The 26,202-nt window shown below is 51.2% G+C and overlaps 3 protein-coding genes and 1 long non-coding RNA gene across 5 annotated transcripts in view; 2 read left to right on the plus strand and 2 right to left on the minus strand.

Annotated features, from left to right (window-relative positions):
- Positions 1 to 64: 64 nt before the first annotated feature.
- LOC103565582 (autotransporter adhesin BpaC) lies at positions 65 to 8,721 on the plus strand. 2 transcript variants are annotated; one of them, XR_011530022.1, is made up of 7 exons: positions 65 to 1,200; positions 3,227 to 3,303; positions 4,206 to 4,442; positions 4,552 to 5,328; positions 7,122 to 7,225; positions 7,751 to 7,870; positions 8,033 to 8,721. XR_011530022.1 is itself a non-coding variant. In XM_070585622.1 (4 exons), the coding sequence occupies exons 1-4, from the start codon at positions 4,391 to 4,393 to the stop codon at positions 8,135 to 8,137; spliced, it is 1,038 nt and encodes a 345-aa protein (XP_070441723.1). In that variant the 5' UTR covers positions 4,268 to 4,390; the 3' UTR covers positions 8,138 to 8,721. The 2 variants fall into 2 exon arrangements, 1 of the variants encoding a protein (XP_070441723.1); XM_070585622.1 differs by lacking the exons at positions 65 to 1,200; positions 3,227 to 3,303; positions 7,751 to 7,870 and having other exon boundaries at positions 4,268 to 4,442.
- SFTA2 (surfactant associated 2) lies at positions 1,467 to 2,349 on the minus strand. The gene is made up of 3 exons (XM_008541687.2): positions 2,164 to 2,349; positions 1,822 to 1,910; positions 1,467 to 1,679 (listed from the first exon to the last, which is right to left on the minus strand). Exons 1-3 carry the CDS (start codon positions 2,222 to 2,224, stop codon positions 1,593 to 1,595), a joined length of 237 nt encoding a protein of 78 aa, XP_008539909.2. The 5' UTR covers positions 2,225 to 2,349; the 3' UTR covers positions 1,467 to 1,592.
- Positions 8,722 to 10,954: 2,233 nt separating the features above from the next.
- Positions 10,955 to 21,065, plus strand: MUCL3 (mucin like 3). The gene is given in 4 exon segments (XM_008541690.2): positions 10,955 to 11,036; positions 17,139 to 18,676; positions 18,678 to 19,310; positions 19,828 to 21,065. Coding segments are annotated over 4 exon segments (2,397 nt in total). The 3' UTR covers positions 19,972 to 21,065.
- A 3,880-nt stretch (positions 21,066 to 24,945) lies between these two features.
- The window catches only part of LOC139077292 (uncharacterized), a 97,689-nt gene continuing 96,432 nt past the window's right edge, over positions 24,946 to 26,202 (minus strand). The window contains exon 6 of the long non-coding RNA XR_011529677.1: positions 24,946 to 25,352. This is a non-coding gene — a long non-coding RNA (uncharacterized lncRNA). The remainder of the gene's footprint in view (positions 25,353 to 26,202) is intronic.

Genomic DNA, 26,202 nt, shown 5'->3' on the forward strand with positions numbered 1-26,202 from the left:
GAGCCAGAGCAAAGGTAAGATGGGAGCACACCTGGAGTGCTCGAAGAATGGCAAGGAGGCTGATGTGGAGGCAGAGAGCTGTCACCTGCCCATTGGTGCAGGCTAGGGGCAAGCCATGAAATACTGGGGCCCCTTGGGCCCCCCTGCTACCTCTCCTTTGGGCTAATTGTCCCAGGATGGTTGTAAAGGAAACTAGAGGAATTCTGTAAGTTTTTCTTTTCACTCTCCCATACCTGTGCTCCCCTCATCTTCAGGGATGCTCCATGCCAAACTGTTGTCTTCACCTCCCTCCAAAGTAGTCTGTTTCTAATTTCACATGGTGGTGATGGGGGGTGTGGGGGTATAATAGGCGGGGATGGGTACTGTGGAGAACAGGAAGCAATCATATCAATACTCCCAAATGGGCATGTCTGGGCTGCATGCTGGCCTTTTGAGAGAGCGGGTAAGACGTCAAGACAATTTTGAGTGGGGAGTTAGATGAGTGCCCGCATCAAGGAAATCAGGAGCAGGAGGACCCCGGACCCTCGAGGAGACTAGGACTTAGGTGTTGGGACCGGGTTTCCACCCTAATAATCCCAGGCCCACTTATCTGACAGACACTGTGGCATGTGCCTCAGGTAGCTTATCCATGTCATCTTCACAATAATCCTATGAGCTGGTACTATTGTTACCCCCATTTTGCAGGTGAAGATGTGGAAGCTCTGAGAGGATAAGGAACTTACCTAGGACTCGCACGTGGGCCTGCGTGACTACACGTTCTCGTGGTTAGCAGGACAAGCTCTCTGGCGCCCTCCTCTCCTCCCCACCACCGACTTATGCCAGGCCCACCACCCGCTCACAAGCTGAACCCCTCATCCCTCATCTCTCACCTGAGCTGCCTCCCACCCACCTCCTGCCCTGACTGACCTGTGGGGATCCCTGGGTCAGGGGCCCATGTCCTCGGGTGTTCTGTCCACATCCCTGTCTGGGGTTCCTGAACCCCCAGCCCCAAAGCTTAAGCAAAGGGAGATGAAATGAAAGTCTCATTTAAGCCAGCGTTTGTCTGGGGTTGACCTCTCCACTGCTAATGGACTCAGGTGAGGGACTTACCCTCTTGAAGCCTCAATTTCCTCATCTGTAAGATTGGGTACTGATACCTATCCTGCTACATTCAAGATTGCCGCAAGCATGGAGATGAGAAGGCATCACGTCTGAAACAAAGTAGGAATTCAATACTTGTTTCTTTCCTTTATTCCCAGGGGTTCTGAAGATCTCACTTGAAGTGTGTGTTCATGTTCATGCATATATGTGTGTGGGGTGCGTGTATCCCTTAACAGTTAATTCCCTAGATTCTTTCTAGGCTTTTGTCACTGGTGTTGAGGGAGAGAGTGTCCATCCCGGAACCCCTCTGCTTAACAAGGGGGAGAATCAGAGACCAGGGCGTCCAGTTGCTGGCCCTATGCTCATGAGCCCACAACCTCAAATCATTAGATTTAGTGTATTTAATGCCACTCAGCAGGGTGAGGGTCGGCTGGAAGACAGGGCCAGCACATCCCCCAGCACTCCAGGGGCCAAATGCCCGGGGCCAAGAGGGGCACAGGCTTCCATTGCTCTCAGACTCCGCAGATGACGTGGTGTGGGCATCCTGCACGATGGAGAGTGACGTTGGTCCCGGATGGGAGATGGAAGAGGAGGCAGAGCTGGGGGAGACAAGGGGTTGGAGGGCAAGGTGTAAGATGGCTCTCACTCCCACCCCGGAGACAGCCAGCCCCCAGCAGGGAGGCCCACACTGATTCAGACACACTCCACACAGCCCCATCCTTTCCCCTCCCGAAAAACTACCTTTTCGAGAAATTCCAGGAAGCTGGAATCATAGGAGACATTTGCCAGAAAGGAGTCCTTCAGCTTCAGTTGCAAAGTCATTCCTGGCCCTAAGGATCCAAAAGCACAGCTTAGGACCCAGCCGTCAGGGCCAGATTCCCTCAGAGATGCGGGCACCCCCTCCTACGCCTCTCCCTCGAAGTTCCTCTTCCCCGGCAATGCCATTTCAGACCCTCTCCAGGTGGCCGTTCAGCCCCGAACCCTCGGGCGCTCAGGACTGGGTGCCTCTGTCTCTCTCTCTCTCTCTCCCCTTCTTGGCCTCTTCTTTCCTTGGGGACCCGTTGTCCAGCCGTCAGCCCTCACCTGCTCCATGTGAGCTGCCGAGGAAGGTCAGCAGGAGGAAGAGGGGCAGCCCGGCCCCCATTGTGGCCACCTCGCTTCTCCGATGGGCGGAAGAGATGCCTGAAGCCCCTGCTGGCCTCTCCTGACCGGGCCTGCCTTTCTATACCCTACTCAATCCTTAGTACAGGCGTTTGGGGGGAATGGGGAGGGGGAAGCAGGAACTGGATTTTCCAGTTCTCCCAACATGGCTTTGAGGACCCAGGAGAGGCCTTCACTGGGCTGTAGGGGAGAATAGAGGGTGGTCCCCTTTTCTCAGTCCTGTGCCCTCCCGCTCCCCCATGATTCAAGGCTTGAGGGAGTGGGTGCCTGGTCCCACAGAGAGGGAGGTTGAGAGGGGAGTGGGGACCAGGGAGGTGTCCCTCCTGCAGGTGTCTGGGCCCCACCCAGGCCTGAACCTCTCATTGCTCTTTAGGGATTAATTATTAACTGCAGTTAATTTTCATCATTCATGCCACTGAAGGACTCAGGAATGTGGGCCCAAAAGGGAGGGGTGGATTATGCCAAGTTTTTTCCCAGACCCAGGTGTCTTGCTCCCCCCGTCACAGTGACTTTTGGGGTGAGAAATGTGGGTAATGGGGAACTTTCATCTTTGAATGTTTTGTTTTAGTTGCTCTAAAATATCCTGGATACTCAGGTGGAGACATGAGTTCCATCAGACATCCTCCCCCCTCCCACCCGGGGCACTCGTGCAAAAGGGACGCCTCATACTCCCAGCAACACCCTCACACATAGGCACTCAGAGTGGCAAATCCGAGGACAGACGTGTGGAGGGAGTCTGGAGCCCATCTAGTTTACCATTTTTCTTTAGAAACTAGGAAGCTAAGGCCCAGAGAGGGTAAATGACCTACTAAGGTCACATGGCAAATCAGCAGCAGAGAGATGAGATCCCATCCCTCATAATGCCAGACACAGCGGTCAACTCAACAGATTGACACACCAGTCACGTAACCCCCTGGAACACACAAAGGCACACACACTTCATCTTCCTATCCGCCTCCCTTAGCGTCGTTTCCCCTCTTCCCAGAAAACCAGTGGGCCCAGCACAGAGGGATGGAGGCAGAGAGAGCACTGGGCAGAGTCAGGAGAGAAGCCAGAAGCAAGGTGAGGAAATTGGAGAGATGGAGAGAGACATACGGTCTACACGGTAAATAAAGTGAGACATCCAGGGACTAAGACTTGCACTGGGAGCAAGAAGCCCAGGGAGGGAAGAATAAATGGATGAAAAGATCAGCAGATACAGGAGGTGTGAGCAGGGGGAAGAAGGCGGGAACACAGAGAGATGCTTTGGGGCATCTGAGTCTTGAGGGTAGGAGTGCCCCTGTGTCTTTCCCAGCCGGTGGCCCGTACTCTTTCCATGTAATCATAGCTGACGCTGTGGTGTGCTAGGCACATTAGAAACATTGTTTCCTTTAATGTTGTGACAACCCTTTGAACTAGGTACTAGACTAGGTAGTAGACTACTCAGTTTTAGGGGTGAAGAAACTAAGACTTAGATAGGTCATGTGACTTGTCCGAGTGTGCACAGCTCGGAACTGGTGGATCCCAGTGCAGTGGATTCAGGACAGTCTGCCTCCACGTTGCACTGTCGCTGCACACACTGCGTCTTCCCTGGTGTCCCTCGTCTCCCCTCGCCCCTTCTCCACCAAAGGAATGGAAAACTCCGTGGGCTGCTGCCAGTCTAGATGAGTAATGGCTCAGGTGTTCATCTGCTTAACCTGCCCTGGGGTGTCCTAAGGGTCAGCTGCAGTTCCCAGGCCATGACGTTCTCTACTCCCACCCAGCTCCCAAATCCTGCTTCCCCCAGGGACCCATATATCCTCACCCCCAGTGGTATTTCTAGGAGCAAGAGGAGGACCTTGGGATAGGGCACCTGGGTGTCCCCTCTCCCAGGAGGGTCTGGGCTGGGGCCTGCCTTGGGCCTGAGGGACAGGTCCCAGTCTGGGAAGAGCCCGGGGGCCAGGTAGGGGAGTCCTTAGGCTCTTACTCACTTTTCCCCGGCCCAGTGCTTCCTGGGATCAGGCTGGGACAGGTTAATCCTCTGGGGACAGCTTGGTGACCTCTCCCTGGGGATGGAGATCCTGGTGTTGATGGAGGCCCCGGCACACCTGGCTCTCCCAAGACTTGTAATAGGTCTGGGAGCCTTTAAAGAGCCAGGGAGAAGGGCCTGGAAAGACACACAGCTGGCACCATGGACGCTGCACTGGTGCTGCTCCTGAGCCTGCAGGCCTTGGCGGGACTTGGTGAGAACCGGGGCTCCGACATGGAGTGTTGGGGTGACGTGTGGACTCTGGGCCCAGGATAGCCAACTCTTCTAACCCCATCATATAATTTTTCCTTTTTTTCCAACAGCTCAGCTGACCCCATCGGGGATCTCTAATCCGGTATCTGCTGGTCTCCCCACCGCCTCAGGGAGTCTCCCCACCATCTCAGGGAGTCTCCCCACCGCCTCTGCGGGTCTCCCCACCGTCTCAGGGAGTCTCCCCACCGCCTCTGCGGGTCTCCCCACCGTCTCAGGGAGTCTCCCCACCGCCTCTGCGGGTCTCCCCACCGCCTCAGGGAGTCTCCCCACCATCTCAGGGAGTCTCCCCACCGCCTCTGCTGGTCTCCCCACCGTCTCAGGGAGTCTCCCCACCGCCTCTGCGGGTCTCCCCACCGTCTCAGGGAGTCTCCCCACCGCCTCTGCGGGTCTCCCCACCGTCTCAGGGAGTCTCCCCACCGCCTCTGCGGGTCTCCCCACCGCCTCAGGGAGTCTCCCCACCATCTCAGGGAGTCTCCCCACCGCCTCTGCTGGTCTCCCCACCGTCTCAGGGAGTCTCCCCACCGCCTCTGCGGGTCTCCCCACCGTCTCAGGGAGTCTCCCCACTGCCTCTGCGGGTCTCCCCACCGTCTCAGGGAGTCTCCCCACCGCCTCTGCGGGTCTCCCCACCGTCTCAGGGAGTCTCCCCACCGCCTCAGGGAGTCTCCCCACCATCTCAGGGAGTCTCCCCACCACCTCTGCGGGTCTCCCCACTGTCTCTGCGAGTTTCTCAACAGTTTCTTCAGCCTCTGGGGGTTTTTCGGGTAGTCCTCAGACTTTGGCTCCGACCATTTCTGGGAGCACTTCAGGAACAGTCTCAACATTGCCAGGTAACATTTCTGTTGCTCAACCCATCTCTGAAGAACTCTTTAGCTGTAGCTCTGGGGCGGGGGTCCTTCCTGTGCTCCACCGCGGGTACTCAGCAGTGCCCCAGAACCTCCTGGACCAGGGCCCTGGCCTTGGTGGCTGTACAAGGACCCCCTTCTTTGCTTTCAATTTATCAACCTTTTCTCTTGTGGTTGGTGTCTTCTGTATCCTGCCTCAGGCTTTTTTTTTTTTTGCCTACCTCAAGGTCATGAAAATATTCTCCTACATTTCCTTCCAGAGGCTGTCTTATTTTAGCTTTCAAGTTTAAGCCTGTGCTCTATCTCAGATTAATCTCTGTGTATGGAGTGAGGCAGAGGTCACGGTTAATTTTTTTTCCCTTATGGATTACCAACTGCCCCAGAACCATTTATGTCAAAGACCCTCCCTCTCTCCCCACCGGTGAGTCGTGTGAGTACCTTTATCGAAGGTCAAGTGCCCACATACGTGTGGGTCTATTTCTGGATTCTGTTCTGTTCCTCTGTTTGTCTGTTCTTATTCCAGTGCCACAGTGTTCAATGACCGCAGCTTTGTAGCACGTCTCAAGATATGGTAGTATGTCTTTCGCTTTTGTTTTTCTTTTGAGAATGTCTTGGCTATTCTCAGTCCTTTAACTTCCATAGAATCAGTTCATCAATTTCGACCAAAAACTTGTTAGGATTTTGACTGAGGGTGCATTAGATGCAATTTCTGCTTCTGCTCTTGCTTGGGTCTCTTCCGGTCATTTTCCCCCGCTGCCTTTCTAGGATCTGTCTCCCCCACGACAGCCCCTGGAGCTGCTCCAGCTGTGCCTGGGACTTCCACATCGAGTGGGGCTGTCTCAGGAGGTTCCACTCCCACAACGGCTGGAGCGGCCACCATGTCCCCTGGGCTCAGTGTCCCGAGCAGTAAGGCGCTCTTATTCGCATTGGGTCTTCTACCAGGAAAATGTTGGTTGGGCCCATTCTTTCGTATTCCCCTGCAGCCGCCCTGGCTCCTGGAGTGGAGAACAGGGACAGGTCTTAGTGCCTGCTTCTAACTGTGTTTTGAGTATGTCTGAGGATGTCTCCAATTCTTAAAGGCATTTCAGTGCCCCCTCAAGCCTCTGATCAGACCAATACCCAGATGTCTGTTACCTGATTGCTTCCTCGAAAGGTTTTCAACTTCCTTCCTCATTGCTGAATCTATCTTTCCAGGGCAAGAAGCATCCCTGCCAGAGCTGCCATCCTCCTCCCTCCTTCTGTCTCCCTACTCCCCTCCCCTTCAATCCTAGCCTCCCCATAGGCTGTCCGAGGGCAAGAAATGAGTGGAGGAAGGCTAGGACAATGCCTCTGGCTCCTGTTAGTGACCAGAGTCAGCGTCCGTCAGGAGTGGTGGGGAAGACTGAGGTTCAGAAGGAGAGAGGCCCCCATGGGGACCCTCACAGTGAAGAGACATCACCGATTGAGCGACGTGGACAGTGGAGCCTTAGATATGGAGGAGGGTTCAGAAAGATGGAGAGATGTGGATGTCAGTGAGGAGTCAGAGACCGACAGACACGTCCGCAGGTGTTGAGGAAGAGATGACTGGGGTTTAGATCGAAGCCCTAAGGGGGCCTTCAACCTCCTCCATTGAGATTCTTATCCCAAGATGATAGGAAAGAATTCCACAGAGAAACAGGGTCTTAGAGTCACGTGGACATCAGAGTCACAGAAGGAAAGATGGAAAGTCACGGAGGGCAGTGAGGAGTTGGGGGTGGAGGTCCTACCTGCCTCAGTCACTGTCCCTCTCTGCTCCTCAGGCCCGAAGCCTCAGGAGCAGGGCTCTGTCCCGGATTGGGCCATCGTGCTGATCACCCTCACTGTGGCGGCAGCGATTGTTGGTCTACTGTACGGTATCAAGAAGGTGAGTGAAACTGTGGTCCAAATGTGTGGGTCCCCAAGGCCAGCGGGACTGGGACTCGGCTGCCCCAGGACTCTGAGAAGAACAGGGGCTTCAGGGGGAAGGATGACAGCTTGCCACACTTAGGGAGGGATGAGGGAAAAAAAGGAACCCCGGTCTGGGTGGCTGAGAGGAAACATTGACCAGGCAGGGGCTTGGGGCTACTGAAAGAGACACTGGGCATGCGCTGGAGGCTGCCCAGCCCATAGAGGCACTGAATTCAGCTCTAGACAATGAAGCACCAGCTCTGTGGAGCCATGTTAACCTGTGTTTTGAGTCCTGGCTCTGCCATTATAGCTGTGTGACCTTGTGAAATTTATTTAGCCTCTCTATGCTGCAGATTCCTTAATAATAGTAATAAAACAATAATAATAATAACAACAACAATAACTAATACTTAAATAGCACTTATTATGTGCCAGGTGCTGTACATATCTTAGTTCACAGCAATCCCGTGATGTAGTAATATTATTACCCCTCACTCTACAGATGAGGTAATTGAGTCCTGGATAAATGAGAATTATGGCGTCCATCTCAGAGGGCTGTTGGAGGATGAAATGAGCTCATGCACATAAAGCACTTAGGTGCTTGGCACGTAGTGGGTGCTCAGTAAGTTAGTCTGGTTCATTATTATTGTTGCTTTTGCTGGAAGAGGAGCACTGAGACCCTGAGCTGTTGAGGGGACGCAGCTGTTCATGGGGAGAGCTGAGGGCTGGGCAGCCGGTTCCTGGGGCCTCAGTTAACCCATCCTATCCGTCCCTCATCCCACAGGCCTGCCAGTTCCGGAAGGAGATGAGTGTGGGATGTGGCTGTGGCTCTGTGACCCCTTATAGCTGCCACCGCGAGGTCCCCGGTCAGCGCTACTCCATCAAGTGAAGGGGCGGGGCCAGGATCGCCGAATGCCCCTCTGCCTTTGGCCTGCCCTCTTCCCCTCCTAAACAGACTCCTGATTCAAGGCTCAGCCTTCCCGTTCACACTAGCTGGGGCTATTTCCTGCAGGTGGGTTCCTGGGACCACTGGCTCCCCAGCTCTTCTCCATCAACAGTGTAAAAGGAAGTCCACTGTCAGTCACCAAGCAGAAGGCTGAGATTCCAGTCCCGGTTCTGCCGCCAGCCTGCCGTCTGGCACCTGATTTCTCTGCTGCAGTTTCTCATCAGTAAGAGGAAGGACCAGGGCTAGATGATGTCTAGGGGTCTTCACGGAGTCTGGGCCTGGGCAGTTGGTATCTTCGCCCTCACCCTTTCTTCCCATCCTCTTCCCTATCAGAGAAGCTCCTTAGCTGAGGACACTTTGCTTGGACCTCCCAGGACTTTCCCCCTACACGTCTCCTTCCATACAGAGTCCCCTTGGACTGACTCCTGATCCTCCCTAGACCCCCGATTCTCTTACCTGCTCTGTGATGCCCTCTGGGTGGTGGTGGACACAATTCTTGCTAAATAAAACAGCACTCCCTCCGCTGATCTCCCAGCCGCTGTGTATTTGCCCAGGTCCGTGGGCTTTGCTGTCGGGCAGGTGCAGGCCAAGTCTGGGCTCCGCTGCTTACCAGGTGTGTGACCTTGGGCAAGTCACTTCCCTGATTCGAGGTTGTTTATTCTCATCTGTTAAATGAGGCTGACATTGCTAACTTCATAGGTTATAACAAGGTACACAGAAATGCTAAAACTTCAGTAGCTCATAGGGTTGTTTTGTGACCGGCCCCTCAGCCTCTGGCTCAGAGAGAACAACCTCTGCTTACACTAAGAAGTCAACTTGAGCTCCACCTACCTCCAGGTTCCCCCACCCCAGATGCCCATGTCCTCTGGGGGAAGTTGTGGCTCGAAGAGAAGGGGGGATGTTTATTTACACAATTAAAGCAGAGATCCCCAGCCTCAGCACTACTGACACATTGGGCTGGAGAGTGAGTTCTTGTGGGGGCTGTCCTGTGTATTATAGGATGTTTAGCAGCATCTCTCCACCAGATGCTAGTAACAACCCCCTGCAAGTTGTGACAAGAATGTCTCCAGACATTGTCAGATGCCCCCTGGGGGGCAAAATTACCTCTTCTTGTTGAGAACCACTCTCCTAGAGGCCTGGCTCCCTGGAGGAAGGGGTGGGGTATCGGACTAGTGGAATAGGGGGCTGTCAGTCACTGATGAGTTCAGATGGAGTTGCAGAGGAGGGCTTGGCTCTGCCTCAGTTTCCCTATCCTGCAGGATGCATTGCCTGGGAGGCAGGCTGTCCACTTCTGAGTAGTCAATCTTTGGCCTGACTCCACGGAGCCTTATTAATCTCCTATTAATCACATTAATGAGCAGTTGGCCTCTTTTCGTCCCACCCATTTCAGCCCTGCCTAGGGACGAGTCACACCAAGTAATGAGAGGAATTCGTGTTCGGCCCTCTAGTCCTCCTATGAGCCTCGCTGCCTGAGGCCCTGGCATCTTGCCCTCTAGGTCCTGGCCCTCTCCACTCCCTCTGCCTGCTCCACGTCCCCCAAATGGGCAGTAGCCAGCCTTGGCATCCACTCCATTCAGCTGAGTAAACGCTTATTCATTGTTGGCTGTGTGCCAGGCCTTGTCCCAGGTGCTGGGGATGCAGCAGTTGTCAAGGCAGAAACGGCGCCTGCAGGGGCTTACTTTCCATTAGAGACCCACGGTGAACAAATTGAGTGATGGGGTGGTGACTTAGACACCTGGACCCACAGCTTTCTCTCTCCTTAGAGCCCCTGGTAGTCAAGTCTGTCCTCCCCCTGCTCCAGCCCAGGCACTGTCACCTGGGGGCTCAGTACATGAATTTTGACACTCTCTGAGCTAATGCTTGCTTCAGACAAGGAACCAAGAGGGAGGAAGAGGGAGGCTCCCGGGAAATCCTAGAACTGGATTTCTGCATTTCTGTAGAGGGGTGGATGGGGGTTTGGAGGCGAAGAGACGCTGCAGGGCTGAGGTGGGACAGGAAGGGAAGGGGAGTGAAGGCAGAGCTCCTGTACGCTGAGCGTCTCTGCCAAAGGTCTCGGCCTCAGACCCTTTGGGTGGCCAGGACCTGTCTGCATCCCTGGTGAGGTATGTGAGGATCATTCTGGGGTTCTGTATCTGCCTTGTGTCTGTCACTCCCCCCACTGTGTCCACGTCTTGTATCATCCCTGGGCGTCCGGAAGCACCTGTCCACAGCAGCGGGCCATGTGAGGTCTTTCCCCTCTCTTTGCTCTTTCACCTGATACTCATGGACAGCTCCACCCAGGGCAAAAAGAGTGACCATGTGTGAGTAAGGGGTGTGGAGAGCTGGGCTGACGTGAGAGAGGCCAGAGGGCAAACTTGACGCTGGAGAAGAACCAGAATTTGAATCTCCTCCCAGAGCTCTGACCTCCAGTCACCCCGACTCCTTGTCCTGCCAGAAATCAGGTCTTCTAGAACCTGGCTGTTGCTCCCCACCTCCCAGGAGCCCTGAAGGCCGCCCTCTCTGGGTTCCCTCTCCCTCTGCGGGAGCTGGTTCGGGAGTCGGCCCCATCCCAGATCCCACCCCTTCTGCCGGCACCCTACCTGGCTCCATGACACACCAGCTGCGGTCTCCTGTTATCAGGCCACTCCAGTGGGGTAGGGCGGCTCCATTTGCTTAAGGTTTAGTCCTGAGGGGCCCCAGCCCCCATGACGTCAAACCTAGTCCTATATAAGGTGAGGGGACCCCAGCCCACACAGCCCCAAGCAGCAGCCCAGCTCCGACATGGCCCAGCCGGCCCAATGCATCCGCTCTACCTTTGGCCTCCAGTGTTGCCTCCTCTTCCTTCTAGCTTCTTGGGAGGCAGGTAAGATGCCCTTGGAGGTGAAAGGGCCACCATTACACAGGGGGATAGAAGACAGAAAGGAGTTGTTTCTTAGAATTTATAGGGTTGAATGACCAATCATAGAAATGAACAGCAGAAGACTGCAATGGGAAGGGGAGTGGGTACGGGGCTGCTCCATACAATTGTCTGTGGTGTTCACTGCTCAAGTTTGCTGGCTAAGGGGCATGTAGGGGATGAAATCTAGCCTATGCTCTGCTCCTCAAGACATGGCTCCCCAGGCTTCTCCCAGCCAGACTGGGGCTTCTTCTAGGTTGCATAAAGATACAGTAGGGGCTGGAGGTCCTGGGGGGGGGCCAGCGGTGGGGACCTGACATTCCCTGAGCACCTGCAAGGGACTCACAGGTGCTGAGGGGCTTCCTCTCATTTCATCCCCTCACATCCCCTGAGGTGGTCAATAATAACTCATTTTATAATGAGGAGAGTGAGGCTCAGAGAGGCAAAGGGCTTGCCTGAAGTCATGGAGGCAAGCAAGGATCCCGACACCCTACAGCGCCTGCTGCCTTCAGGCGGCACTAGATGCCTTTCTCTGGCAAGAACTCATCCTGTGCTGCCCCGGGCTCCTGTCTGGGCTCCAGTCTTGACTCTGACCCTTTAATTAGTCTAGACTCCCACAGATCTGTCGAATGGGAAGGATGCTGCCTGGACAATACCGGGAGCTGATGCCTACTGAGCTTTTACTGTGAGCAGGACATTGTTCTAGACACTTCGTCCACGTTTACTTATTTACTCCTTGGTGCAGCTCGATATGATGTGGGCAGTTTTGTCCCCATTCTACAGTTGGGAAACATCCAAGGGCTTCGGTGAGAAGAATATGGAAAAGTTTGATGAGCTAAACAGACCCTACGAGATAAAGTGAAATTGCTGGATTAGTTCGTTAAGAAACAGTTCTGTGATTGGACCCAGGGAGCAGAGATGCCACACACAGGGGCAGTTTGGAGGGGGCCTGGGCCATTGGGAGGAGGGTCTTCACAAAGTAGACACGCAAAAATGGATTCAGAGAGACTCTATATACTGGATAGGGTCATCCATGGTAATGGCGTTGATGATCCCAAACCAGGGCCGGAAAGTCGTGAGCCTGGATGCTCCAGGCAGTATTTGGGGCAGGGCAGCCAGCAGCTTCTCCTTCCAGTGGTGTTTGACTGAGGGTGATATTAGAGGAAGTCCCTCCTTCCCTGAGCTGAGGGTCATGTTGGGGCCAGAGGGGACGGGGTGGGGACCTGGCAGATGGTGGACCACAGAGGCAGGGTGTGAGGAATCTTCCAGTTGTCTCCTCTACGTCTCAGCAGTGCCTTCTGTCTGAGCCCTGACTTGATGCCCTTCCCCCACCTTGAGGGTCTGGGGACAGAGACACCGGAGCCACCCTCAGTCGCCCAGTCTCCAGTCTCATCCACCTTCTCTTGCCCTTCCTGTCAGGCTGATTCTCCCACCTGCTGCTCTCCACCACCTTCTGTCTGTGCTGCTGCCCAGGAAGAGGCATATGTAGGGGGCAGAAGAGAATGAGTCATGAAGCAACTCCACAATACATTGACTTTTTAATTTTTTTTCACACATTCACTTTTGAAGGAGATTTGCTCTAGGGCACAGGACAGGAGCAGGGCAGACTTGAAAGCAGAATTCTGGAACAGGACACTCTGGGCTCTGTGGGTGTGGTCTGGGAGATGGCCGTGCTAGAGCCTGACTGGGCACGATGGAAGTGGGGGGCTGCAGGGCAAGAGCAACTGGATGCTCAGGCCCTGCAGAGAAGACAAATGGGTGCTAGGTGGGGAGGGCTTGAGGCTGGGGTGGGGTTGGGATGGGGTCAGGGTGGAACCAGGCTGTGGGTCAGGGTTGGGCACATGAGTGTGTCCAGCAGAGAGTGAGACCAGGGTAGGGAAGGAGGAGTGACGACTCCGGTGGATGAAGACCTTTAGCCCACAGTTCTGGGGCACCTCCTGTCACTTGTCTACAGGACCAGTCAATACCCAAATCAGATAACTAGATGTTGGAACCCCAGAGTCTGCATCACGCAGCCATAGAACCATAGGTGCAGAATGTCGATTAAACCTTCTCTGAGGGAAGCACAGGTGGAACTGGGGTCCTGCGGAGAATCTAAAAGGGCCATTTCCTACGATAAATTTTATTTGATTTAATTTCTACGACAAAAATAATGTATGTTCATTCTAGAAACTGGAAAATAGAGCATATTAGAAAGAAAGTCTCTCCTAATACTCCCTAGTCACCAAGGCAACCATTTGAGTGTATTTCTTTTTAGTCTTTTTACTGTGTCTGTGTTTTAGGTCACATCTGGAGCTTATAATGTATAGACATGTTAAGAAGCGTTTATCCATGTTATTGTAAATGGAATAAGCCATTTTCGAGGGGCAGGGCAGCAGGAAACACCAGAAATGCTCTTTTAGGGGAGGCTGCTCTGACAGAGACCCCAGGGCACAAGTCACTTAGCAGGAGATTTACCTTCTTTGCCAACAAGTGAATGAAGCAGATTGAACAGAATTTTGGAATTGTACATAGTTTTGATGTTGTGGGATTTATTTTCATTCTTTTATCCAGGCTGAGCATCCACCTCCAGTGTCTGGTGCTAAAGCCGGATTTTCCTCTCTGCCTCTACCTCAGTGACCAAAAAAGTTCTTTTCAGGCCATTGTTGTAGTCAGTGAAATAAGTGTCTCACGGTGAAAACTTCCTAGAGAAATAAAGTTGCTACTAATGTTAGACCTACTGGGGAGAAGAGATGATCTTCTCATCCTGGGGTTTAGTCACTGATTTGCCTCACGGCTGCGCTCAGGACCAAGGCATCCCTTGAGCTTCGACTCCAGATTTTTTTTTTTTTTTTTTTGAGGAAGAGTAGCCCTGAGCTAACTACTGCCAATCCTCCTCTTTTTGCTGAGGAAGACTGGCCCTGAGCTAACCTCCATGCCCATCTTCCTCCACTTTATATGTGGGATGCCTACCACAGCATGGCGTGCCGCGCGGTGCCATGTCTGCACCCGGGATCCGAACTGATGAACCGCAGGCCACCGAGAAGCAGAACACGCGCACTTAACCGCCGCGCCACCGGGCTGGCCCTCAACTCCAGATTTTACAATTGATGGTTCCGCAGTGGTGTGACGTAGATCTGGAATTCTAAGATCTAGTTATCTGTGAGTCTAGCTACTGACTGTGTGGCTCCTGTGGTTCAACGACAACGGGTATCCCAGACCTGGTGGGCTGGAGCCCTTCTTTCAACATCTTTTCGTCTCAGGGGCTCACTTACTTAACAACAGAAGTTACCCCTTGGTCTTTCTACCACTGGAGGTCACAATATGTTTGTTTTTACTTAATGTGCATAACAAAAGGTTGTTGGCATGGCTTCTGGAGAGTTTTCATCAGTCTTAAAATATCCTCTTGTGCTGTCATTCCATGAATATCTATGAAGTACCTCCTATGGGCCAGACATTGGGGTAGACTGGAGACATAGCGATGAGTAAAACAAGAAAAACCCCTGCCATGGGAAATTAAACTGTATTGACATTAGAAAGTGTATCTTAGAAAGTGAAGCATGCTTGGTCGATAAAACACAGCAGGGGAAGCAGCCCAGGAATGTGGAGGGGCTGCTATTTTGAAGAGGTGGTCAAGGTAGGCCTCAAAGGCATATCGAACAGGTGGGTCAGGAGAAACACCTGGGCCTGCAGATGGCAGGAGGGCAGGGCCGTGGGCTCAGGCTCCCCTTACTACCAGGAGAAGAACAGGGCAAAGTATGAGATTGTTTCAAAGACTACAATTCGGACTCAACAATTTAAAGAGTCTTCTATGCTCCATACGTCCTTTGACCTTCACACTAAGCTGGTGCAGTTGACGTCATTGTTCTTTACATTTGAGGGCATGGGGCCTCAGAGCATTTAAGTGACCTGAGAAAGGATGCAAAGGTGGTGAGGGACAGAGCCTGGAATCTAATCCTGTCCTCTGATTCTTTCAGGCCAGTAGACTTTGCCACTCTGTGCTGCTGCCTGCTCATTTAGTCACTCTGTGGATATTTATTCATCCCTTATCACGTTGAAAAGCATCTGGGGTGTAGTGAGAAGGCTGACTCTGCCAATTACTTAATCTCTTTGAACTTCCTTTCCTTGCCTATAAAATAGCAAAGACCATACACTAGCCTCACAGGTTCACGGGGAAGATGAAATGAACAAATACATGAACAGCCTCCATCGGGGGTTCCACAAATGTCGGTGTTCTTCCTTCCCCAAGAGACTGGGCTGACCTATAGGCTGTATAGTGTGGTCTTGACTAGTGAGAGCCTGGACCCCAGAGCCCAGAATGTGTTTTCAAATTCTGGCTCAACCTCTTATTTGCTAGGTGTCCTTGGGGAGATTCTTAACCTCTCTGAACCTTGTTTCCTCATCTATAAAAAAGGGAGAATGACAAATAGTTCTCAACTTCAAAGAATTGTTGTAAAAAGTAAATGAGTTAACACAAGTCCTCATTTGTAGGACCTGCCTGTCTCATAGTAAATGCTCAAGAATTGTTGGCTCTTGTCATTGCTGTGCAATTCTGTGCAAGTCACCATTCCTCCATGACAACTCAAGTTACTCAGCTATAAAACAGAGGTTGACAGCTTCTCAGGCACCTTGTTGGGAGCTGTGAGATCAATCATCCTAGAAGAGAATCCAGAAAGAGAATATGTGAGGCCATCAGCTGAGTGCCTGGCCCAAAGAAGGTGCCCAATGAATGACACTATTATTGGCATTGCTGCCGAGGGAATCAGAGAAGGGAACTGGCATAGCGAAGTGAGGGCCTCACAGTTCAGCCCTCCTCTCTCTCCCCAGGCTCAAATCCCTTCAGGGTCTTGGACTTCTCTGCTACCCTCACCCTCTTCTCGTCCCACCCATGTTTCTTTCAAGGGCTGAGCTCCCCAGCCCCCAACTCTCCTTGTCAACAGGGAGTTGGGTGGACTCTGGTTTCCCGTGATTGGGAACCAGTCCAGGTTCTGGTTGCCACCTTGAGCTAACAGAAGCTGGAAATCTCAGTTATGTAACAACGCACTCTCTCTCACTGTTTGCTGCTCTCCCATCTCTCACCCTCCTGGCTGGATGTCAGTGACAGCTCCTTTGTCCACAGTGCGTGTTTTTTCAGGAATTAAGGCCCATATATGTTCATTGATAAGGGTGTTTTCCCTCACATCCTTAAACATAGTCAGTCCCTCTCAGAATCTAGCTGTCTCATTACCTCCCCTCGGGACCTCCGAGGAAATATCTTTTTCTTTCAAGAGGGCCACCTTCATCTATTCCAGATGGCTTTAGGTGGGTGAAGAGGGGTATCCAGTGAGGTCATAAGAGTTGAGTCATCTCATTGACTTCCCTGCTTCCAGACCAAACTTCATCACCAAAATGAATATTTTCCATCTCCCTCCTCTACTCATCCTCTATTTCTTTTCTTACCCTTCTATCACTCATCACCTGTGTCTACTTACTAAGCCCTATGGGAAGTTCTGCCAGAAGTCTTACCTCAGTCTCTCAGAAAGTTACATTTGGGATGGAACTGGAATATTATGGAAAGATGGAGATTCTGATATTTATTCCTGTTCCTTTCAGCTCTGCCACAGAAAGAAAACTCCATTCCATAAGTATATAACCCTAGAGGAGCACTTGTGGAGCAAAACGCCAGTCAATACTTGCTCTTGAAATCTTATGACTTGATAGGCAAGGCAGGGGGTAAAGGTTGACAGGCACTCAACAACTGTAATGTCAAGTTGAAAGTAGCAGGATGGAGTACTTAACAAAGAATGTTTTGAGCACTGAGATGAAGCTAGAGCTTATCTGCTTAGAAGGATCAGGAAAGATGCCATAAAGCTAGAAAGATCTGAAATTGAGAACTGAAGAGTAAAGATGGAGAAGGGGTGAGGTGGCATTCTGACTGAAGGCACAGCCTGAACAAAGATCCAGAGATGGGAGGTGAGAATGGGCTTGGATACGTTAGTATTCTGAGGAGACTGGCTGGGGAGATGTATCTGGGGTAATAAGGTATCCCTAGAGATGGAGGTGGGCAGAGAACATGGAGGAAGATTCTTATTTGCCTCTCTCCCTTCACAGGTGCTACCACAGTTCAAGAACTTCAGAAGACTGGTGAATCCCCAACATCTGATCATATTCTCCCTCCCACTCCAAGCCCTGTTTATACTACTCTCTCTGACCACACTGCTCTTCATTCAGGACACAGCCCCGCAGACCTCCCCAAATCTACAGAAACCCATCAACCAAAACGCTGTTGCAATACCACACACAGTTCCAAGCTGATTCACAAATCTATAGATAACTCTGGGAGCTCTACAACTCATCATGAAGCTCCTCCCACTTCTGAACAAAACCCCAGCAATCAAGGAAAAGACACAGTTATCCGGAACAAACGCTCTGCAGATTTTAACTCCACTCAAACAGATAAAGGATCGTCAAAATATCCAACCCCAGCACCCAAGAGCAAAACGACTTGTCGTAAGTCCAAAACAACCAAACAAATTGTAACAAGAAACTCAGCTGAAACCATAACAACTTTGGAAAAGACTATCATTACTTTAGTCAGTAAAAGCACATCCTCACACAAGACCACAAATCCTTCCCACAACTCGTTCAATTCAGAGACGAATAAAACACCCACATCTACCTCAGAAAAAACCACAACTGCCACAAGCACACCATACCAGGGTACACGAATCTCAGGGAGGTCAGAAAGAGCTGATGATCACACAACAACTGCTAATTACAGACCTACAGTTGACTCAGATAAGAAACTGATAAGGACTACAGAAAACATAAAAGACACATCAGCGACTGAGAAGACCACACAAACTCCAGAAAAGCCTACAGAACAGGGACAAGAGACCATGGCGGCTCACAGGAAGACCACAAGAGCCTCAGCAAAGCCCACAGAACAGCGACAAGAGACCACAGAGGTCCATGAGAAGACCACGAGAGCCCCAGCAAAGCCCACGGAACAGAGACAAGAGACCACAGTGGTCCATAAGGAGACCACGAGAGCCCCAGAAAAGCCCACGGAAAAGAGACAAGAGACCACAGAGATCCATGAGAAGACCACGAGAGTCCCAGCAAAGCCCACAGAACAGGGACAAGAGACCACAGTGGCCCATGAGAGGACCACGAGAGCCCCAGTAAAGCCCACGGAACAGAGACAAGAGACCACACTGGCCCATGAGAAGACCACGAGAGCCCCAGCAAAGCCCACAGAACAGGGACAAGAAACCACAGAGGCCCACGAGAAGACCGCGAGAACCCCAGCAAAGCCCACGGAACAGAGACAAGAGACCACACTGGCCCACGAGAGGACCACGAGAGCCCCAGCAAAGCCCACAGAACAGGGACAAGAGACCACAGAGTTTCACGAGAAGACCACGAGAGCCCCAGCAAAGCCCACAGAACAGAGACAAGAGACCACAGCAGCCCATGAGAAGACCACAAGAGCCCCAGCAAAGCCCACAGAACAGGGACAAGAAACCACAGAGGTCCACGAGAAGACCACGAGAACCCCAGCAAAGCCCACAGAACAGCAACAAGAGACCACAGAGGTTCACAAGAAGACCACGAGAGCCCCAGCAAAGACCACGGAACAGGGACAAGAGATCACAGCGGCCCAGTGAGAGGACCACGAGAGCCCCAGCAAAGCCCACAGAACAGCAACAAGAGACCACAGCAGCCAGTGAGGTCACAACAGTCTCAGAAAAGCCCACAGAACAGCAACAAGAGACCAGAGCTGCCCACAAGAAGACCACATGTGCCCCAGTAAAGCCCACAGAACAGAGACAAGAGACCACAGCAGCCCACAGAAAGACCACAGGAGCCCCAGCAAAGCCTACAAAACATGTAGAAAAGACCACATCGGCCACTGAGACCATAAAAGCCCCAGTAAAGCCTACAGAAAACCCAGCAGCCACAGAGACTACAAGACCTCCAGTCGAGGTCACAGGAGACAAATCTATCACTAATACCTCTCCTCATCCAAAAAAACCTGAGGTTACCCATCAGGTGCCCACTGGTTCTTTTGCAGCTACAACATCCAGCCTGGAGCTGGGTTCCATCACGTCGGAAGCCCCAGCCAATAAGAGCCAACCAAATCAGAACAAAGATGGCTCAGAGGGAGGTCTCCAGACTGCAGAGAGCGAGGAGAAGGATTCATTCCCTTCATGGGCCATAGTTATTGTGATCCTATTGGCTGTGATTCTCCTCCTGGTGTTCTTTGGCCTGATCTTCTTGGTAAGGGACAGGGATGCCCCATAAGATGAACCTATGGGATAGGGAGTTGGGGAGAGGTTACAGATCGGAACTAGAGGCAATAATGAGTCTAGGAAAAGAGGCATGGTGGGAGGGATGGTAATAGAGGGGTAGTGGTGGTGAAAGATGGGGAAAGACAATAGATTTATGGGACATGAAAAGTAGAACTGGAGAGGAAGCTGTGACTGAGAAAAAAGGATGTCAAGTAGGGGAAATTTGGGTGTTGGTGTGGAGTCTGGCATGTGAGAATATGAGGGATATGAGGATATGAAGATAAGGAAAATAGGACAGAGGAGGGAATTAGAGATGAAGTCTGGGACTCAATGTGTTGGATCTGGGGCTGGAATAAGGATCAAGGTTGGATGGAATCTTGGGAAAGGAGCATACCAAAGGTCCAGGAAGAGGGAGAATAGAATCAAAGGGCCTGAAATAGAGGTGTTGAGGAAAGCAAAGGGCATGGCAGATGGTACTCATTCCTCCTTTCTCCTCCCAATCACAGGTCTCCTACATGATGCGAAGACGCCGTGCACTGATCCGGAACACTGAGGACAATGACCCAGAGAATGATGTGGGCCCCAATTCCTATCCAGTCTACCTGATGGAGCAGCAGACTCTTGGCATGAGCCAGATCCCTTCCCCATGATGATCTTTCAGACAGCGCCCACCCCAGCTCTTCCATGCCTTACCCCTCTCCTGGATAAGGAAATAGACTCACAATTCCTATTTCCCGAACTCCAGGAAGGGCAAAGTACTGACAGTTAACTGCATTGACCCTTCATCTGCTGTGTTCTTAATGAAAGTGGTCAAGGGATGAGGTGATAAGCAAGAAGGATGTGAGTTTGGGGGATAGAAAAGAAAGAATGAATAATACAAGCAAGTGTTCTCTGTAGAAGATGATGGTCTGAAAGTGAAAAGGTGTTTCATGGACATATCGAATGGGAACCAATCAGGACCCTGATTTCTGAGAGGCGCAGCACAGCTGAGGGAAGTTCAGGGTTAGAAGGCTATACTCCAGATCTGACTGTGAGTTGGGATTATGGGAAGGCGGAGACAGGAAAGGGTGCCTGGGTTTTAGGACTAATCTATATTATTTTCATCTACTATTACTTAGAGTTTGTGTGTAAACAGGCTTGTCTTTGAGTTCCCAGGGCTTGCCCCCTACCTTTTTTTTAATGAAAAAAATAGGATCTGAGAAGAAAAGAGGATTTATTTCCTTCTTCACCCTCTCCATTCCCAGGAGAAAGGAAAATTCCAGAAAAGTTCATAAATATCTCTCACCCAGATGGTTCTTCCCTCTTCCTCTCGCATCCCTTCGTTTTTCTAAATGTCTACAGAGGGCACTGTTGGTTTGGCTTGCTGAGCTGTGGGCGGGCACGCTGGGAGGGACTTTTGTTTGGTCTCATCCATTGATTCCCATCCCAGAGCTTCTGTGATAGTGTTCTCCACTCAGTATTTATTTTCCCGTCTCTTCCACCAAAAGCCAGTCCCGGCTCTTTCCTGTAGGAGTCACCCATCTTCTCCACTACCTCATCCTCTTTCCTCACACCTTCCCCCCAGATTCTGCTTTTCCTCCATGTAGGCATTTCATCTGTGTATGTTTTCTAGATTTTCTCTCCAACTTATTAAAGCCTTTTTCCCCTTATTCCTGGTTGTGCAGAAGGGGAAAGGGAGTCGACAGATGTCAGCTTCCTTCTTTCTATTGTTCTTATTATAATAAAATGTAAAATATTTATAAAGTAAGGACATTATAATTATTGGATTATAAGTTGGGAGAAAGTCCTGACTGACGTTCTTGGCTCTGGCTGTGACCTCACAGATGGTCTCGAGCAGGAGCGGCTGCAGGACAGGAATTTCCTGGAGGGTGGAGGAAGTGGAGGTTGATTGTCTATTGCTCCTAAAGTGCCTCATTACTGGATTTAGATCAGAGCCGGCCTGAGTTCATGCTGGACTTATTTGCATGGTGACAAAATGAGGAGAAATTTTGTTAATTAATAAGCAAGTATTTGTAAGTACCTATTATACATTCTGTTGAGGATTATAAAGAAGTATAAGACATAGTTCCCACCGAAGACACAAATAAAGGAAAATTAAAATTAAATAATTCAATAAGAATTATCACAAGGCAGTACTACACAGAAGAAATCAAGACTCTAATGAAATAAACCCAATATTTACGGGCATCTACCATGTCTTATACTTATGTTAGGACACCAGCCCTGCTTCCAAACCATTCCGTGCCCGAATGTCTTTGCCAGCAGAACCACTGCCCACCTCCACGTGGCCTTGGCTGATCTCATTCTTACCAGAGGAGGATGGCATCAGCATCTTTGCTGACCAGAGAGGCACCCTAGTTTGCCTCAGGTCTTCCAACCTCAACTCTATCCAGAATCAAATAGCAGGGTCACAAGTCGCTATTTGCTGCTTTTGGTAACCCCCTTTGCGGGAAGCTGGAAGTTCTATTACAGACAGTAAGCCTAATCTGGACACTCATGTCACTGAATTCTCTGCCAGGGCCCAGCTCTGGGCTGGCGGGCCCTCAGGCTTGAGGGTCTCTCTGACCCAACACAGAGAATCTCCCAACAGAAATCGACTCTGCTAAGGGCAGGATTGTAGCTTGGGTGCCAGAAAGGAGGCCTGCCAGGTGCCAGAGGGACCCCAGACTTAAGTCGCTGGAGAGAGCCTTAAGCCAGAGAGGGACACTGGGGTTCTGGAAGAGGGCTGGGGTGCTTGAGAAAAAAGGTGGAGGATGCTGGGTTTTTAGTTGTCTGGGCAGATGGTGACTCAGCTTGTGACAGCTGCCAGGACAGAAGAGTCACTTGCCCTGGGAGGAATGCAGATATCCCCTAATCCCAGCCTCCAACCATTGAATTTCCCCAGCCTAGACCTTAATTAAAAGACCAAAATCAAATAAGGCAAAAATGCCTCTGCCTCTAGAATGCCAAATGTCCGACCAGACCTACCCCTCCCCTGCGAAGGCACCAAAATGAAGCACTGGGGCCAAAGGGTGTGTGTTTGGGGCGGCGGAGGGGGTGGGGGGCGGTTCTTCATCTCGCAAACGCAAAAGGGGACTACAGCTCCGACGCTCAGCGGGTGGTTGTCTCCCTCCCCTTCTCTCCCTCGCCCCTGATAGTGATCACTTTGCAATCTAGCAGGGAGTCCTTTAACAAGCTCCAGGGCTGCGCCCTCATTAGGGAAAATTACTTAACAAGTGGCCAGGGAGGGAATAGGCGTCGCCATCACACGTTTATCGCCCCGGGCCCCCGGGAGAGATCACATCCTGGGGAGCGAGTGCCCAAGACCCCCCAGGGCAGAGGGGCGAGCCCGGGGCAGGCCGGGCGGGATCTGGGGTCGGGGCGCCGACAGCTGCGGTCCCTAAGGGAGAGGTGACCGGAGCAGCGGGGGGAGTCCGCCGCCCTCCCTCCTTCCCTCGAGGCTCCACTGGGCCGCGTCTCCCGGATCTCGCTCGCTAACTGGGCGGATTAGTGGCTCGCGGCCGCCGGCTCCGGGGCGTCAGCTCGAACCGGGCTCGGGGAGGGGAGGAGCCGCCGCCCAGCCAGTGCGCTCGCGGATCCCGCCTAACGCCCTCCTCCCGCCCCCACAGCCCCTGCCGGGGAGGGGTCTCGGGCGCATGCCCTCCTCCCGCCTCGCTCTCCTGGGTGGCAGAGCTCGTCCCCAGCTTCCTGCCGTCAACGCCAGACTGCCAGGCCCGGGCTTCGCTTCTCCCCGCACACCATCGATAACGAAACAGTAACGAACGTTTGTGCTGTTTTCCAGTACATCACATCCTGTCATCCTCCAATAACCCTGTGACTTCTTTCTTATTAAACTTGCTTTGCGCATGAGAACACCGAAGTCAGAGAAGTGCCTTGTTCTTATCCACACAGTCCCGCGGAACAGAGTTTATTCATTTTCTCTAAATCTCAATTTCACCTTGTTCCTTCGCGGAGCCAGGTTCCAGGTAACAGCAGCAGCATGGCCTGGAAGGGTCGGATGCTATAGGGACCACCTAAGGAAGGGAGTGTAAATGAGGTTGATGCAAGAGTGACCGGCTCCTTCTTCCAGAGGCCGGGTCTCTCCGTTCAGCGCCTTGGACTCTAGAGTCTTGTTCTTCTTCTCTGGAGTCAGCACCCAGGGCCAGGGTCTTTCCTGCCAGCCTGTTGCCTTCCAAGACTCATTAACCGGCCTCATGGTCACAGGTTCTCCATCCTCCCCTCTCGCTGCCCCGACCCCCTTGCAGCCGCCCCTAGACGTGAGTGCGACACAGGAAGGAGAAGACCCAATGATTTGGGAGCCCGTCACCTTGATTTTTCTCCCCTCTGCCTCCTACAAAGGCCTCTGTCCCAGAAATGAGACATCCCCGGAGAAAACAGGTTTTTGCTGACCTCTGTCCCCAAGGGTGGGTCTCCTCTCCCCTGACAGGTTTGATCCCCTTGTTCTTTCCCCTTCCCTGTTCCTCCCCCCATAAATTGCTGGGGATGTCCCTCCCAGGAGAGGCAGGGCCCAGAAGTTAAATGCCACAGCTATGGCCAAGTGAAAAAAAAAAATTGAGCAAGACATAATGTGGGAGCAGCTCTCGGAACCCAGGAGTCCAGCGCTCCCAGTCCCTTGCTCCCTACTACCATGGAACTTATGCCAACTGATCTTACTCGTCCCAGAACCCTGGCCCTGGCAAACTTTTAATTCTTCCTGAAACTTCGTGTTCCATTGAGACGCCAGGCATCAAGTCCTCCTCTGCAGCCCATCTCTGCTCTAGAACCCAGGCACTCTAGATAACAACTTCCCAAGTGGATCATTTCAAGACGAGGAGAGGGAAATTATCTCCTGCCTCCTGCATTCAGGATTCTCTGTGGAATCCCGGGGCCTGGTAAGTGAATTATCCACCAATCACAGAGGACTTGGAGGCCACAAAAAGTCAGGAGGAGACAAGGGTCCCCAGGCATTCTGCTTGCATATTCTCATTCCTTCTCTGGAAGCAAAGATGGTGAACTTCTTTTTGCCCATTTCTGTGAAAGTCAATACTGTCCCGAGCCCCCAGTGACCATGATTCTGACTCCCACCTTCATCTTGCAGCAAATCCACCTTTCTTCTCTCCCTCCAACCCTCCGCTATAATCATGAGCACAAATAGCAGCAGTGTTTTAATTTCCCTTAGAATCCTGGAGTATAATAGCTGCTTGATAAATGTTTTGTATCTAATTTGAAAATCCTAGTTTTGATATCATCCTTAATTCCTTATTAGAGCTAGGCTCCAATAAAGTCTAAATAAGGCCCACTCAAATAAAAATATCCCTTCCAGAAATGCTGCCTAAATTTAAATCCTTGGTCAACTCTCATAATCCTTGGATGAAGACACACATGGAGGGATCACAGAGATCTCTGGGCTAAGGGAGTTGTGAGTGAAATTAGCCCAAGGAGAAGCAGAGTCTGGGCTCCTATGTTCCTAGCAATTTCACCTGACTTCTCTCCTAGACTCTTTCATAATTCCAAGTTTCTCTTCTTAATTATAAAAACCCAATGTCAAACAACTTAGAAAGCCCCTTTGCTTCCCCCGTAGGATGGAATGCCTGAAAAGGGAGTGGGCTGGGTAGGTGTGGAATCGACAGAAATAGGCTTAGGCTGAATAAACAGGAGGACTTTAATTTTGTGGTGTTTTTTCTTTTTCCTTTGATGTTTGTTTCTTGCGTCTTCTCTCTGCTCTCTCCCAATGACTATCTCCTGGAGGCCACTGTCTTGCACATCCTGTTCTCTTTCTCCTCCCAGCGTCTCTGTGAGCCTGTTCATTTTGATCTATTATTGCTGCAGATGACTTCCAGACTTATCTCTAGCCTGTCCTTGTGCTGAAATCCAGTCCTCTATTTCCAGGGTTTTTTTCCCATAAAGTCTTCACTTGGATGTCATGCCATATTGAACATGGCACTCACAGGTTCCTTCAGCAAACATTTTTGGAGTATCTGCTCTGCGCTAGGTCTGAAGATACATCAGCCAACAAAGCAGTGACAGGTCTTGTCTTTGAGGAGCTCACAGTCTAAAGGGAAAGGCAGATAGCACACAAAGAAGGACGTATAAATAAAAGAGGTACAAGTGTGCGAAAATGCTGGCAGGCACCACCTCATCTTCTCACCATTAGGTCTGTAAAATCACACCCATCTGCATCCATTCTCTCCTTCCCTTCTCCCCCCTTACAAGGGAAGAGTGTCCTTCCACCTGAGCTTGGTTCCCCTCCCACCCCTCCTGCCCTCTCAGTGGGTTTCTCCTCCCCCTCCCACACTTTTTCCTTCTACCTCTCCAGGGTCCTTCCCATCAGCATCCAAACACACTCTAGAACAGTAGGCACAGGAATCACCTGGAGGAGATTATTTTTATGTTTTTATACGTTATTTTCACTAAGACATAATTGACATATATTAATTTCAGGTGTGCAACATAATGATTAGATATTTATATGTATTCCAAAATGATCACCACAATAGGTCTAGTTAAAATCCATCACCACACATAGTTACAAAATTTTTTTCCTTATGATGAGAACTTTTAAGATCTACTCTCTTGGCAGCTTTCAAATATACAGTACAGCTTTATTAACTATGGTCACCATGCTATACATTACATCCCCTGACTTATTTATTCTACAACTGCAAGTTTGTACTTTTTGATTCCTTTCACCCATTTTGCCCACCTTCTGCACCCCACCTCTTGGCTTCCACCAAGCTGTTCTCTGTGTCTGTGAGTTCATTTTCCAGAAGAAATTCCATGTATAAGTGAGATCTTGGGTACTTTCTTTGTCTGACTTATTTCACTTAGCTAATGCCCTCAAGGTCCGTGTTGTAGCAAATGGCAAGATTTCCTTCTTTTTTATGGCTGAATAATATTCCATT

Source organism: Equus przewalskii, chromosome 19, assembly GCF_037783145.1.
Source record: "Equus przewalskii isolate Varuska chromosome 19, EquPr2, whole genome shotgun sequence".
In the NCBI taxonomy this organism is placed as follows: Eukaryota; Metazoa; Chordata; class Mammalia; order Perissodactyla; family Equidae; genus Equus; species Equus przewalskii.

Bases quoted from the DNA above. Each gene is read 5' to 3' on its own strand.
- SFTA2 (XM_008541687.2), bottom strand. From the start codon at position 2,224: ATGGGGGCCGGGCTGCCCCTCTTCCTCCTGCTGACCTTCCTCGGCAGC. The intron at 1,911-2,163 runs GTGAGGGCTGAC...TTGGATCCTTAG, and splicing joins CGGCAGCTCACATGGAGCAG to GGCCAGGAATGACTTTGCAA. The intron at 1,680-1,821 runs GTAGTTTTTCGG...TGTCTCCCCCAG, and splicing joins TCCTGGAATTTCTCGAAAAG to CTCTGCCTCCTCTTCCATCT.
- LOC103565582 (XM_070585622.1), top strand. From the start codon at position 4,391: ATGGACGCTGCACTGGTGCTGCTCCTGAGCCTGCAGGCCTTGGCGGGA. The intron at 5,329-7,121 runs GTAACATTTCTG...TCTGCTCCTCAG, and splicing joins AACAGTCTCAACATTGCCAG to GCCCGAAGCCTCAGGAGCAG. The intron at 7,226-8,032 runs GTGAGTGAAACT...CTCATCCCACAG, and splicing joins TACTGTACGGTATCAAGAAG to GCCTGCCAGTTCCGGAAGGA.